The sequence below is a fragment of the Rhipicephalus microplus genome, unplaced genomic scaffold (assembly GCF_043290135.1).
Source record: "Rhipicephalus microplus isolate Deutch F79 unplaced genomic scaffold, USDA_Rmic scaffold_182, whole genome shotgun sequence".
Taxonomy (NCBI): Eukaryota; Metazoa; Arthropoda; class Arachnida; order Ixodida; family Ixodidae; genus Rhipicephalus; species Rhipicephalus microplus.
Window position 1 is genome coordinate 149,591 of NW_027464753.1, and position 14,406 is coordinate 163,996.

Consider the following 14,406-nt stretch of genomic DNA (forward strand, 5'->3'; position numbering starts at 1 on the left):
TCGAATTCGAATAGTAGATATATATAACTCATATTAAAAAGAAAAATAGGAATACTTGTCACGACCTAACTAACCAGTATAACATTTTTTTTTAAATTGAAGTGAGGCCTGTGCAAATGCCAATTTTTCGTATCAAAGGAAGTGGAGACAACTTGGAATTGTAGCAGGATTCGACTTTTGGTAGAATGCAAGTGATAGGCTGTAAAATATGCAATGTTTTAAAATTTGCTGTACTTGCAGTATATAGGTCGGTAAAATGAGCTTTCAAGCTAGATTTCAAACAAGATTTTAAAAATAAATCAATGGGAGGATAACATTTTAATCTAACCTTGAAGTGGGGCTTCGCAGCAGTGCGGATTTTCCCTTGGTAAGTGTTTTCACAATTTGGCATCAATTCACTGCAGTGAAACAACTTTTAAAAGAAATTGCATAAAAACGAATATATGCTTGAGAAGGTGCTTTTACTGCTTAGTAGCCCTTTATTGCAGCAAAACCAGCTTTACAAAACGTATATATAGATTAATATGCACCTACTCATTCATTTCAAAGAATTCGAAATTTTCAATAATTTAAACTCGATTTGAAGCAAATTCAAACAGTGCATAATTTGTTTGAATATTCGAAGCATTTGAATATTGTAGGGTCTCGATGTGGAAAGCGCCACGCTTTTGAAGTGAACGGACACAGCAGACGCCATCGGAACAAACCACACAATACACATTTATTTAACTGCTTTTAGAACGGCGATATTGTCAGCCAAGTAGTCATACATCAATTGTGCTCAAATATGCTAAAACAAGCTTACACATAACTATGCAACACTCAACAGCATAACAAACACAAGGCGGCATCGCCAACGTCTGATTCACCACGGGGGCCCCTGGCAGACGGCCCGTGGTGCCGTGCACCAGGGACACACTGCCAGAGACAACCGTCCCCGCTAAACGCAACATGCAAAAGAGACTCGCTCAATTCTCTCGTGCCGCCACCAAGGCTTGCCACCAGAGGTCACCGCCGGCACTACCAACCTAACCATGATGATGATAGTGGTGATCAAAGATCGCGAACACAACGCGATTTACCACTTAATAATATTTACCACTGAATAATTGTGAACCCAAAATACGGCTTCTGCGCAAGACACGTGCACCACGCTGCACAAACAACCTTACAGGAAGTGTCATCACTTCTCTAATATTTACACAAGCCTAGTGCCGAGTATTGAGAAGCAAACCAGTGTTAAACCGAAAGAGCGGATAACCATCATGCACTATATTATAGCAGAGTGACTTGTTGGGCAGGTTGGTTCATTCTTGACGTAGCTTATGGCGCGAAAATAACACAAGAGAAGGACAAGCGCAAGTCCTTCTCTCGTGTGTTATTTTCGCGCCATAGGCTGCGTCAAGAATGCACATTGTTCGTTCATGCCTGGTGTACCTGTAAGTAGTACTCTGCACATTACAAGATGAATGAACATAAACTGGCTGGGTTTATCGAAGACGACAGAAACTTGTATGCGCTATCACGGTACAATGCAGAGTACTGCTATCGTGCTACACCACGGGGCAGAGGATCCGCGGTTTTTATTAAATTGTCATTGTCATACAAACGCCGCAATGACGTTACAATTTCTAATATGTCCTGTGAATCCGTATGGGTAGAATTTGATGAGTGTTTTCTCAGTTAATGGCCAGAACACAGTATTAGGGTGCATTTATCGTTCACCAGCATCTTCACAGTCCGAGTTCTGTTTTCAGTTCGATAAGTTGTAGCACATTATTACGAACGAAAACAAAAATATCATCATCTGAAGAGACATCAACGTAAACAATATCGACCCTACTAGTCAGTCATGTTCTGATTATCTCGGGTGTTTACATGGCTACGGCTTTGAATCTTTAATAACCACTCCGACCAGATGTGACATAGCAGGGTCTAATACGTTAATTGACCACATATTACCCATTTTGCTACACACAATACAGAAGGAGTCATTGAGCACAGCATAACAGATCATTACCCTTTATTCCTGACTTTGGGCACAGAAAATTGCAAGTGTAAAGAAAACAAAGAGAGAATATTTTTCAATTCTCAAAAATTCATATCTATGATACAATGAATTGACTGGACCGTCGTAATAAGTGAATCCTGTGCTGAAAAGGTTTATCAGTTATTTTTGACTACAGTTACACAATGTATAATTGAATGCACCACGGTACATATCATGGCTCGCCATATTAGTAATCCCAGAAAACCTTAGGTTACAAGGGCGCTACTTCGAGGTATCTTGAAGAAAAACCAGCTTCACAAAAGAGTGACTTGTGAGCCATTTAACTCTGAACTTAAAATCGTTTCAAGAAATATTCCAACACGCTTGCAGCCGCACTTAAATGTGCAAAACAAGAATATTTTCAGAAAAAAAATTTGGATAATGGCAATGATACGAGGCGCAACTGGCAGGTCATAAATGAATTCTTAAATAATAAATGTCGTGAGCAGATAACGAAAATTAGAACTGAAGCAGAAATATACAGCCATCTAACTGATACCGCCAATGCGTTCAGTGAGTATTTTAGCAGCACCTGTGAATCTCTGAGAAATCCCTCATTACCAACATTATCTCGCCAACCTTATTCTTTCTTCTTGCGACCTACGAGTGCAGAGGAAGTTCTTCGCGTTATAACTTAACTCAAGTCCACGGGACCTGGTTAGTCACATCAAGTTAGTCTCTAGTGAGCTATCCCCTGTCATTGCAGATATTGTTAACAAGATGTTTAAAAGCAGGCATATTTCTCCCTAAATGTTGGTAGAATAACACCTGTTCCCAAAAATGGTGATCGCAAACTTCTGAGTAATTATAGGCCCATTTGTATTCTTCCATTTTTCAGCAAAACAATCGAGCGTCTTATGCATACAAGATTAATAGCCTACCTGGCAAAGTTTAACCTGTTGACATCTAAACAGTACGGCTTACGGCCTGGCTATTCCACTGAGCTTGAACTTCTAACCTTCACCGATTAAATAAAAGGGGGCAATCGACCAAGGCTTCGTAGTTGGTGGCGTATTCATAGATTTAACAAAAGCTTTTGACAATTAATCACAAATATTTTACACATAAACTTGAATCGTATGGCATAACTGGCCCCGCACTTCAATTTATATCTAGTTATCTGTGCAATTGCACTCAAGTTGTTCAGATTGACGGTAAAGTTTCAGCAGCTAAGAAAGTAAATCAAGGTGTTCCTCAGGGCTCGATTCTTGGCCCGCTACTCTTTTTGCTATTTATTATTGATCTACCTAATGTTTTGACCGCTACAGACTGTATCTTATATGCAGATGACAGACCATTTTTACTTAGGCTAATAATGTCGATGAGCTAAAACGAAACATTAACTTGGATCTACATAATATAAGTTCCTGGTGTCGAATGAACATGTTAAGAATTAATCCATCAAAAACCGTTTTTATAGTTTTTCATTCCTTCCCGACGGTACTTTCAAAATCTATATCTGTGCATCTGGACGATAATTTAATTCCCATGCCCGACAGTACAACGTTTCTCGCTGTAGTTCTTGACCGGCACATGAAATTCAATCTTCATGCGTAGTCACTCATTCGCAAGATAACCTTTGGAATACACGCCATAATCAAAACTCGTTCATATTTTCAGCGACGCATAATCCCCTCCCTTTATCATGCATATATTCACAGCCATTTATCTTAATGCATATCAGCCTGGGGTAACTCATATTTGACCCACTTCAACCAACTACAACGCCTACAGAATCAAGTACTTTGACTCATGACTTTCAGCCATTTTTTAACCAATGCAATGCCACTTTATCAGAATTTAAATATACATCCTCTTAATCACCTCTTTCAGCTGAAGTTATCAGTTGTGACGTATAGGCTTTTTCACGGTAATGTGCATATAGATGGCGTTGTCGTGGAAAGCCTTGTAAAGAAAAATATTTTTAGGTTTTCCGAGCTTCATAACCGCCTTCTGCCTAACGCTATGTTCACACTACGGTCGTAAGGCGTCGATTTTTTATAACACGCGTAAGCGGAAGCACAACAAGCGTATGCGTCTAGTTCAGACTGTGAACGTAAAGGTACCAACGTTCGCAACAAACGCATAAATCGTGGGTGAGAGTGTTAAAGGCTAGGCAACTTTTACGACTGGATACTACGACCGTTATGACACAGCCAATGACCGATCAGCTTTCGGTTTTCAACAACCGGTCACGAGACCTGACGGGACTTCCGTCCTCCCGGCTGCAGCAGCATCGCGGCGGCGATGGCGGTAGCTGCCGGCGCGGGAAGTGCTACTTCGCCATTCCGCGGTGACGATTAGGTTGGCTTTGTTTGCTCGCAACGTGCGTAAAAAGTTGTTCCGCGCTGCCTGCCGTACTGTCTTCATTTGGAATTTCTTCCAACTCGGCCAGCGCTCGCGTGTTGATGGGAGCCATATTGGACCGCTAGTGATGTCGATTCTACAGCGACAAATATGATTGGCCTATCGTAAAAATCGTAATGTACGTAGCTGTAAATGTGAACAAAGGTATCGACATAACTGCGGTAACGCTTTTTATAGCCGTTGCGTTCGATACGCCAAACGAGTTGTTACGCACGTTACGACCGTAGTGTGAACATAGCATAAAGTTCGCACAAACTACAGCAAGTTCACTACCACACTTACAGGAAACAAGCTGCGGAATTCCCTTCCTTACGTAATAAAATCATCAACCACAGAACATGCATTCAAAAACCAAGTAAAGAAATATTTTTTGCAACAGTTATTTTCATCTTAGCAACTGCTTTTTAATGTAGCGATAACAATTGCTACATGTTACATTGTTCTTACGTTTTGTATTACAACTTGCGCTTGTTTGTTTTTGAAAGTTTTCTTTTTTGCCTTGCTAAACATATAAGTATTTTCTACTTTCGTTTTTTTGCACTGTGCTTTTTTTTTTCTTACTAAAGATACCATAACAACTGAATGTTGTATATTTTGTTTCTTCTCCAATTAACATCTTGTATGGGAGCTCACAACTTGTGTATGTTGTTTTCGTGCATCATCTATGTGTGAGCAGCGCGCTGCACGTTTCGATCAGCTTGCCGTTCTCAGAATTACATTCCAAGTTGTTGCTACCGCATTCATTGCTTCGCCCTTGTGATGAAACTGTGACTTTTCATTTACATGACAAAGAATTTAATAAACAACATCAGATACGCATTCAGGCCGTTCATTCTTGAGGTTCTTTTTACACAAGCAATGCTCGTCTTGAAAAAAAAAATGGCTGCATAGGAGGGGAGGCTTTAGGGCAGTGCTTGCTCCATCATGGACGCTTATTTCAGATCACCAAAAAAAGGTCGGGGGGCACTTGCTCGTCATTTCACCGTAGTTGATAACTAGCTTAGTGCCAAGGCCATGTGTCCCTTACTATCTAATAACTGAATTCCACGGACTTACAGTAAAGCCTACTTCAATGGGAGAGTAGGTCCAGTGGAGACAGTGACAGGCAACGCAAAGCCAGAAATGCTAAATGTTCACGATGCCACTGCAACCACGTTCATATGAGAAGCTGTCATTAGTAGGTCTATGGAATGCACAAGTTAACGTTGGTGGAGTGCATTCGGTTATTTAAGAAATTTGACGTAATTGCGCTCTGTTACGTCCACAAACCGATTCACACAACATGCTCCAAGCACAAGTGAACAAAACATACGGCCACTTCCTAGCCAAAATACCTGAAGGGGCCCTGCAACACTTTTTCAGCCCTATCAGAAAATGCTGCCAATCGGTCCATAAGGCTCTTGAGAACATGCGAGCCAAACATTGTTACATAGCACGGGGCCTGAAGTTTATAACGAATATCCCCAACTTCCTTGCTTCAACAGTTTCTTGGTGCAGAAAACGAATGAAATTAAATAAGGTGAATAGTACAAACAAATGTGAGAGAGTCCCTGCGAGGTGTGCACACTAAAGAGTGCAAAGCCTGAAAGAATTATGACCAGCAACTCGATACTGACATGTGCTTATCCCACAAAATCCTTTGAGAATAGATCTTTTCTCCAGGAGACATACGAAATATGACAATGTTTTTAATTGCTGAATTAAGTTCTTCAGACTAATCTATTTGAGAAATTCGAAACAGCACAACAAAAAAAGATTGCTTTTAGAACAGAAAACAAAAGTATATGCAATCCGTTCAACATTAGCTAACCCGTGCACACTGCATGAAAAGCTCTGCTACTTTAATATCCCCTCCGCTACCTCAATACAAGTTCGAGTCTTAGGACCACCTTGAACTGCATTTGACAGGCACTACAAAGGTGAACCTGCCTAAAAATGTAGTCGTGTACGTTTTTATTGTTTCCAAGAGCTGCAGAAACATCCCAGACAGCACTGAATGTTTGCCAGCAAATCTTTCTTTGCATCAGTGAACATACCAGTAGTATTTGTGACTACCAGGTGCTTGCACATGTGTGTAGTTAATAAAAAAAAATTTGCCGTGTCTCGTGGGCCATAAAAGCTTGTACTTGTAGCGCCCTCCTTATGTTAATATGTTTTTCCGGAAGACCGGATGGAACTAGGCCAGAAAATTTTAGAACAGCTGTCTTTTCCTTTTGCCTTTCACATAGGGCTTACTCCCGCATAAAAAATATTTATGGCCACACCCGTATAATCGAGACTTAATACTTGGGAGCATTTCGTAAATATAGGGCGAGCTTGATGGCAGGCAAATTTCAATTTTATTTTTGAAATTGTTTATGTCAGACACAGAGACACAATGTTAAGTATGTCCACAAAGTAATGCAAAAGGAGACATCTCTCGACGACGCCTTGACACCGGACTATCATATTTGACAGCCAGGACCAAAACCATAAAAGCATGAAAAACGTTTCCACCGAAAACACCCATCACAGATGCAGAGCTTTTGCTTTATTATTCAAATGTCTTTAGAGAAGCATTGCAAACAGCAGAAAAAAAAGAACAATAAAGTTCTTGGGCTCTTAATAGAAAGCACACCAACAGCTTTCTTGCACTTCTGGATTGTATTGAATATGTACTATCAGCGTCAAATGAAACCCAAACAGATGCAAGCATTTGCAATAGTGTAGTGCATGCCGTCCAGTTATCACCATAGACACGCGCATCTTGTTCGGCTGTTCTGTGCATACATATATGTGTGCCTGTCCATAGTGATAAATGGACGGCATGCACCATTATCGCAAAGGCTTGCTGCTGTTCGGGTTTTACTTGCCGCTGATAGTACAAACGGCAGGTGGCCCACACGGCGCTTATTTCTAGCTAACATTAGCGAAACTGCCAATTTCGATACTGGTCTGGCATGTCGGTGCAGCTAGGCGCAGTATTGACAAATGTCACCGCTTTGATGCAGCTTGGCACGAAAATAAGATTAATCCAGATTAATGGGAGCATACAGATTAATCAGGTGAGTACAAGTGGTTCTGCTGCTGCAGCCCTGACAGACTCTCACACAACTCTGGGTGCTTAATTCACCTCGAAATGCATCATTCTACAGCAGCTGCACTGACGCGGATGATAATGCGCACAAATGTTGTCCCCAAATCGTGGCCATGAAGGACTTCACTGCAACAATACAGGCTTTGCACTTGTTTATCTCCGTTCTTCGTCCATGTTGTCTCATACCAGGTGGCTGAAATGTGAATTCGTTTCAACCGCTTCGAGAAAGAGGACTGTGATGGACATGGCACACACGTACGTGGTGGTCAGCATGTCGAAGAGTACCAGGCATCTGTCGTAGCCGGCCGTCACAGCCAGCGCCTCGTTGACAGGCGACAGCGACAGGCAGCTGGAACCTGTGAAATGGTGCACAGCGTGCTTACTTTTCAAGCACCTCGTGCTGCTGTCCCAGATGCACAGGTAGCCGTCCATCGAGGTGGTCACCAGCTTGAACCTGCTGTGGCTCGACCACTGCAGCCCAACCACGGCCTGACAAAAGAGTGACTTAGGGCTTAGACTCTGCTAAAAGATGCGAATCAACTAGGGGTGTGCAAATACACTCATACCCCATTATAACAAAGTTGCATTTTACACGAACATAAGCTTATGATATCCAGAAATTTGTTATAAATGTTCATTCCTAACAATAACGCATTTACTCGCGTAATGAACACACTTCTTTTCTTTGAAAAATCGGAGCAAAGTTGGGGGTGCATATATTATTCAGGGAAAGTTTTATAAAAATTTTCACAAGTTGAGCAATAGCGGTAATGAAAAAAAAAAGTTTGGTTGATTTGCCTTTCACAGTGGACGTACACGTACACTATTTGGAAACAGCTTCTTTGTGGCACTTCACTCAACTTTGGTGGTTGAAGGCGCTATTTTCCGCAAGCTGTCCCTGCGCTGCCCGTGCACTCTATAAAAGCGTTTCATGGCTTTCTATTCTCGCAATCGTTAAATTGAAACAGGGGTATCTGCTGTGATCTCGAACGGCGCCCAGAAGCAAGCACTACGACTCACTAGCACAGACATACTTGCAAAGGGGAGTGATTTGCGAGGTAGCCATGGCTAAATCTGGCATAGTGAACACCGAAACACGCTGTTGTGAGAGGCCCGACAGTCTCTTGGGTAGCGGGTTGCGAAAGCCAACGATGGGCTGGGAGAATCCAGGCAGTGGCAAGAAAAAGTGCAGCCAGAAGGAAACAAAACACTTATATTTACAACGTATGTACAAAACGTGGATGAGGAAGCAGCTTTGACGCTAGCTAGGCCGGCTTTTTATAGGCCTACGAGGAGGAGAGTGCACCTCCAAGGTTGAGAGTGTCTCCGACAGCCGCATTTAGTGCCTCTTAGAGGAAGGCCAGCAAGGGAGGGGGGGAAGAGACCACTGCACAACGGGAAGCGTGTTCCGCATGCTACTGCAGGCCAGTCGTGCGGCACTTTCCAGGTTGCCTGGCTCCGAGTACTGACACTGAGAGCCTTCACAGTGGTAGGTCGCAGCACGCTCGTAACGACATGAACTGGAAGACGCCGTGAGAATAATCAATATTACTCAAACCTTTTTATAACAAAGCTGCATCTTCTACAAAAATAGGTTCATTATATCCTAAAATTTGTCATAAAGGTATATTTCTAACAATATATTGCATGAGTATTTTTCATTCACTCTGTTATAACTGATAGTCCATTATATCTGGGTTTGTTATATCAAGGTTTGAGCGTAGTACACTAATTTGCCTAGTCTTCACACTCACAAGCTTTTAACGTACTTGTGACTTCGTTTATTACTGTGTTTCGGTGTAATGATAGAGGCATGAAAAAACAATTAAGTGGTCGCCGTGCTGAGTCAACGAGGAAAACGAAGTGTGCCCGCATGCGACGCGTGTCACAACAAGCGTGTTGATGTTCGAGAAAGTGAAGCGGCCAAGGACCAATGGTTCTAAGCTGAACGTCTGGTCCAGAGAACTAAGCGACGCCCTCCAGGCGCTCTACCATTCCGGCTGGGGACTGGCCCAGGGACCATGTGATATGCAGGGCTTCTGGCTGGCATTCTTAACCGCTGGGCAACCTCGAAGTCCAAGGCCTGCATTCGGGCTGGGCAGCTGGCCCAGAGATCAGGCGAAATGCCGTTGTCCTCATTGTCATTCACAGTGATAGGTCGTGTTCCATGGGCTGTGGACCACTGGGGCTCTTCGATTTTCAGGCCTATGGCAGCTCTCTGGCAACCAGAGCTAGCCAGAGGTCAGTCAGCCAGATCCAGCCTGGACAGGAAATAACGTCGTGGTCACGTGTGTGGGGAACCCTAGACAACCCGAAGCTGCCCAAAGATGGCAAAATTAAAAGCTAGGATAGCCAGCGTAAACGTAAACAAACTCTACCGTCGTGGCAGCTAAGGAAGCACTGTGCCACGTGCACGTTGATTTTTGTCTGCATTGTCCGCTTGGAAATACGTAGCTAAGCTCTCCAAAAAGCTGAAATAATATCCTCAAGCGTACACATTTAGAGTACGACTTCGTACGCTCACACGATCGCTCGACGCATCCGCAAACGAAACCGCCGGCTGGCGCACGCCTCCTCAAGAACGATGCAAGGTGAGCTGCCACGACGCTGACGAATTAAAAAGCTCACATCTTTTTAGTACGTGTATCAGTCACTGCACAACACGACACGAAATCGTGCGAAAGTGATCGTGTCCCCTAAGGAGCTCGAGGATACGTTGCTCAGCTATCGCGTAGGATGCGACGCAAACACACGTTGACCAATTTACATTTTTGTTGAAAGTTTAGACATGCGTAGGTATCGGTACCACGAGTGGGCATTGTATTTAAAATAAACTTATGCATGACATGTTTTTGACTCGTTTTGGAACTCGCCCGGGCCTGTTTTCCAGTCCTAAGTGGCACTTAACAAATGTCATGTATATCAGCTTTGATTTGACCTACTAGGTCATATATAGTACATACTGTACTGCACGGCATTATTATGAAGAGGTGAAACAAGACAAAGCCAACAATGAAATGGGTAACGAAAGGATGTATACATTTCTGAATTCATTCTCTCTTTTTTTTTTCGTTGTATCGTATAATATTGCACAGCACGCATCACAATCCCCGATCACCCCACATCTGTTCTCTTTGCAGTTATTGAGCAGTGCCCCAATGACCTGATTCTTGGATTGGATTTCTTGTCCACTAATGCCGCTCTCATCGACTGTGCAACCGGCGTTCTCCAACTTGAACTGCCTCGACTTGGGGCTGTGCCGTCCTCACCGTCACACCGATTGTGCGCTGTTGATTATGTTCAGCTGTCACCGCAAGCCACCACGTTTGCGGCCTCAACGATATTACCAGCTTTTCCTGACGGTGACTACATAGTGTCCCCATTAGTGGATGTGCTCTTGGCGTGAAGTGTTGCTGTGCCGCATACCATCGTGACTATCGTCCAGCTTCCGCTCCTCAACTTTAGTAGTTCGACCCAAGTTCTCCCACAAGGCACTTCATTAGGCCATGTTTCCCCACTTGATGCATGTAACATCGTGGCATTAGACCCTGAAGGCTGCTCGTCCCCTATTGCAGCCAGCCGAGCAAACGCACCTACCGATGAAATCACGATGATGATTGCCCCTGATCTTCTGCCCTATCAGGCTGCGCAACTCCACCACGTTCTAACCACCTACCGAGATATTTGCGACATCGATGACCGCCCTTTAGGTCAAACGTCGGTCATGCGTCATCAAATACATACCGACGATGCTAGTCCTGTTAGACGGCGACCATATCGTGTTTCCCAGTCCGAACTCCAGGTCATACGAGAAGTCGAGAAGATGCTCTCCAAAGGAGTCATAGAGGCCTCTTCAAGTCCATGGGCGCACCACCTGTTGTTTTTGTCAAAAAAAAAGGATGGCAGCTGGAGATTTCGCATTGACTACCGTGCCTTGAACAAGATAACCCACAAAGACGTATATCCGCTGCCCGAATCGACGACGCCCTTGACTGCCTTCATGGCGCGCGATACTTCTCATCAATAGATCTGCGTTCGGGCTATTGGCAAATTTCTGTCGACGACTTAGACCGCAAAAAAAGTGCCTTTGTCACATCAGACGGCCTTTATCAGTTTAAGGTTATGCCTTTTGGACTGTACAATGCCCCGGCAACGTCCGAACGCATGATGGACTCTCTCCTCCGTGGTTATGAATGGTCCATCTGCCTTTGCTACCTCAACGACGTGATTGTTTTTTCTCCAACATTTGAAAGCCACCTAACTTGCCTGTCGACCATTCTAGCCGTTGTTCGTTGAGCGGGACTCCAGCTGAACTCGAAAAAGTGCAATTTCAGCCGACGAGAAATCACGGTCTTTGGTCATCGTGTAAGTGCTGCTGGCGTCCAACCGGACCCTGACAAGATTAGCGCTGTCAAAAACTTTCCTCTTCCTTCTGCTACCAAAGATGTTCGCTGTTTTGTGGGCTTATGCTCGTACTTCCGACATTTTATACGCAATTTCGCTACAATTGCACGACCACTCACTGATCTTCTCAAAAAGAATTCGCCCTTCTAGTGGGGCCAAGACGAAGCAGCTGCATTTTCCACGCTGATTCAGCTGCTCACTTCACCACCAATATTGGCTCACTTCGACCCGTCCGCGACGACTGAAGTTCGCACAGACGCCAGTGCCCATGGCATCGGCGCCGTCCTCGCTCAACACCAGGGGAGCCAAACGCGTGTTATTGCGTATGCCAGCCGCCTTCTCTCCACAGCAGAGCAAAACTATTTGATAACGGAGCGCGAGTGTCTTGCGTTGGTCTGGGCTGTAGCGAAATTTCGCCCCTACTAGTAAGGCTGGGAGTTTTCAGTTGTTACGGACCACCACGCTCTGTGTTGGTTGTCGTCGCTCAAGGACCCAACTGGTCGCCTAGGTCGCTGGGCTCTACGTCTCCAGGAGTATAACTTCGACGTAATTTATAGGTGTCTGGCAGGTTACACCAAGATGCTGATTGTCTCTCACGTTATCCGGTGGATCCTGCTAGCCTCGCCGTCCATGAGAGTGATTCTTGTGTGCTTGCCATATCCGATTTGCGCGACATCGGCACAGAGCAGCGCCGGGACGCAACCCTCAAGACGGTCATTGAGCGAGTATCTTCAGGACATTCCGACCCTTCGCTCCGTCAATATGTCCTCCGCAACGAAATTCTGTACCACCGCAACACGAAGCCTGATGGCCCGGACCTTTTGTTGGTTATCCCCAGACACCTGCGTGCCACATTTCTTCAAAATCTGCATGACGCTCCGACGGCAGGACACCTAGGTTTTTTACGCACCTATCACCACATGCGGCAACGGTTCTTTTGGCCTGGCCTGTATAAATTTGTGCGCCGCTATGTCGCTGCTTGCGAGCGCTGCCAGCGTCGCAAACGTCCTACTCTCCGTACGACTGGCCTGCTCCAACCTATCGACATTCCCCCGGAACCATTCTTCCGCGTCGGCCTCGACTTGCTCAGACCTTTCCCAACGTCCGTGTCAGGCAACAAATGGATCGCTGTCGCAACAGACTATGCGACCAGATATGCTATAACTCGTGCCTTGCCAAGTAGCTGCGCTACAGACATTGCAGACTTTCTACTGAATGACGTCATTCTGTGGCATGGGGCTCCGCGCCAGCTTTTGATGCATCGTGGCCGCTGCTTCCTCGCAAAAGTTATCGACGAAATCCTCCGTAGCTGCTCTACTGAACATCACCTTACCACTGCCTACCATCCCCAGACCAACGGTCTCACAGAGCGCCTCAACCGAACTCTTACAGACATGTTGTCAATGTACGTCTCTGCTGATCACCGTGACTGGGACGCAATGCTCCCCTACGTTACGTTTGCATACAATTTATCAAGGCATGACACCACCGGCTATTCTCCGTTCTTTCTCCTGTACGGCCGCAACCCTGCCTTGCCATTCGACACACTCCTTCCTTCCGATACTACCGAATCAACGGTGTATGCTCAGGACGTTGCTTCTCGAGCCCGCGTCGCTCGCCAAATCACGCACACTAGCCTCACTGCTTCTCAGGCCTCACAAAAAGTCCGCTACGATGACTGGCACCGCACGTTGACTACCCTGCTGACTCTCTCGTCCTACTTTGGACGCCGCATCGACGTGAAGGCTTGTGCGAGAAGCTGCTTCCACGATACACCGGGCCCTACAACGTTCTCCGCAAGGTCACTGACGTCGACCACCTCATCACTGCCGTTGAACCACCTTCATCTTCTGCCACAAAACCTACTGATGTTGTCCATGTGCCGCGACTAAAACGCTACTTCACTGCCAGTCCTAATTGACTCAGCGGCACCGTGACGGCGCTTCGTCCGCCGGGGGTGATATTACGAGGCAGTGGGCATAGCTCCGCCCCGTCGTAGATGCATCGATGAAGAAGAAGCGGATTCGGCGCGCGAGATCCGAGCAACCCCGAGGTGTCACATCTATCTGTAAATATTGCAAATACACTCCTTTCTATCTTCCGTGTATTTGTAATCCCTGTAACAATATTATACCACATATGATGGCCTATAGATCGAAGTGGCTTCGCATGCTGCTTGCGACCAGCGAGCATCACCAACAGTCGCGATCTAGGGTCTTCTATCACCATCGAAGATTAATCGAGTAGTCAGGGCAGAGGTTCTAAGAGGTTCGCGCACACAAACATACGACGGATCGAGCTAATTCGACCACAATCGTCTTCGCTAAGTGCACAGAAAACAGGCATGGCTCCACAAACGACTACCATGGTCTTGACTACTACAAAAAAAAAAACAACTCCAAAGTTGTCTATGCGTGCACACGAACGTGTAGTACATAACTTTTGAGGCATGTGTACGACGCAGCCAGCAGGCAACAGTTTGCCGGGCTGTTCACAGGAGGAAGCTTCA

General features: G+C 45.2%; 1 protein-coding gene across 2 annotated transcripts in view; it reads right to left on the minus strand.

Annotated features, from left to right (window-relative positions):
• Positions 1–14,406, minus strand: part of LOC119163182 (WD repeat-containing protein Grip71) — a 119,586-nt gene that overhangs the window by 66,645 nt on the left and 38,535 nt on the right. For both annotated transcript variants that reach the window (XM_075885525.1, XM_075885526.1), the window contains one exon: positions 7,753–7,982. In XM_075885525.1, coding sequence (XP_075741640.1) covers positions 7,753–7,982 — 230 coding nt within the window. The remainder of the gene's footprint in view (positions 1–7,752; positions 7,983–14,406) is intronic.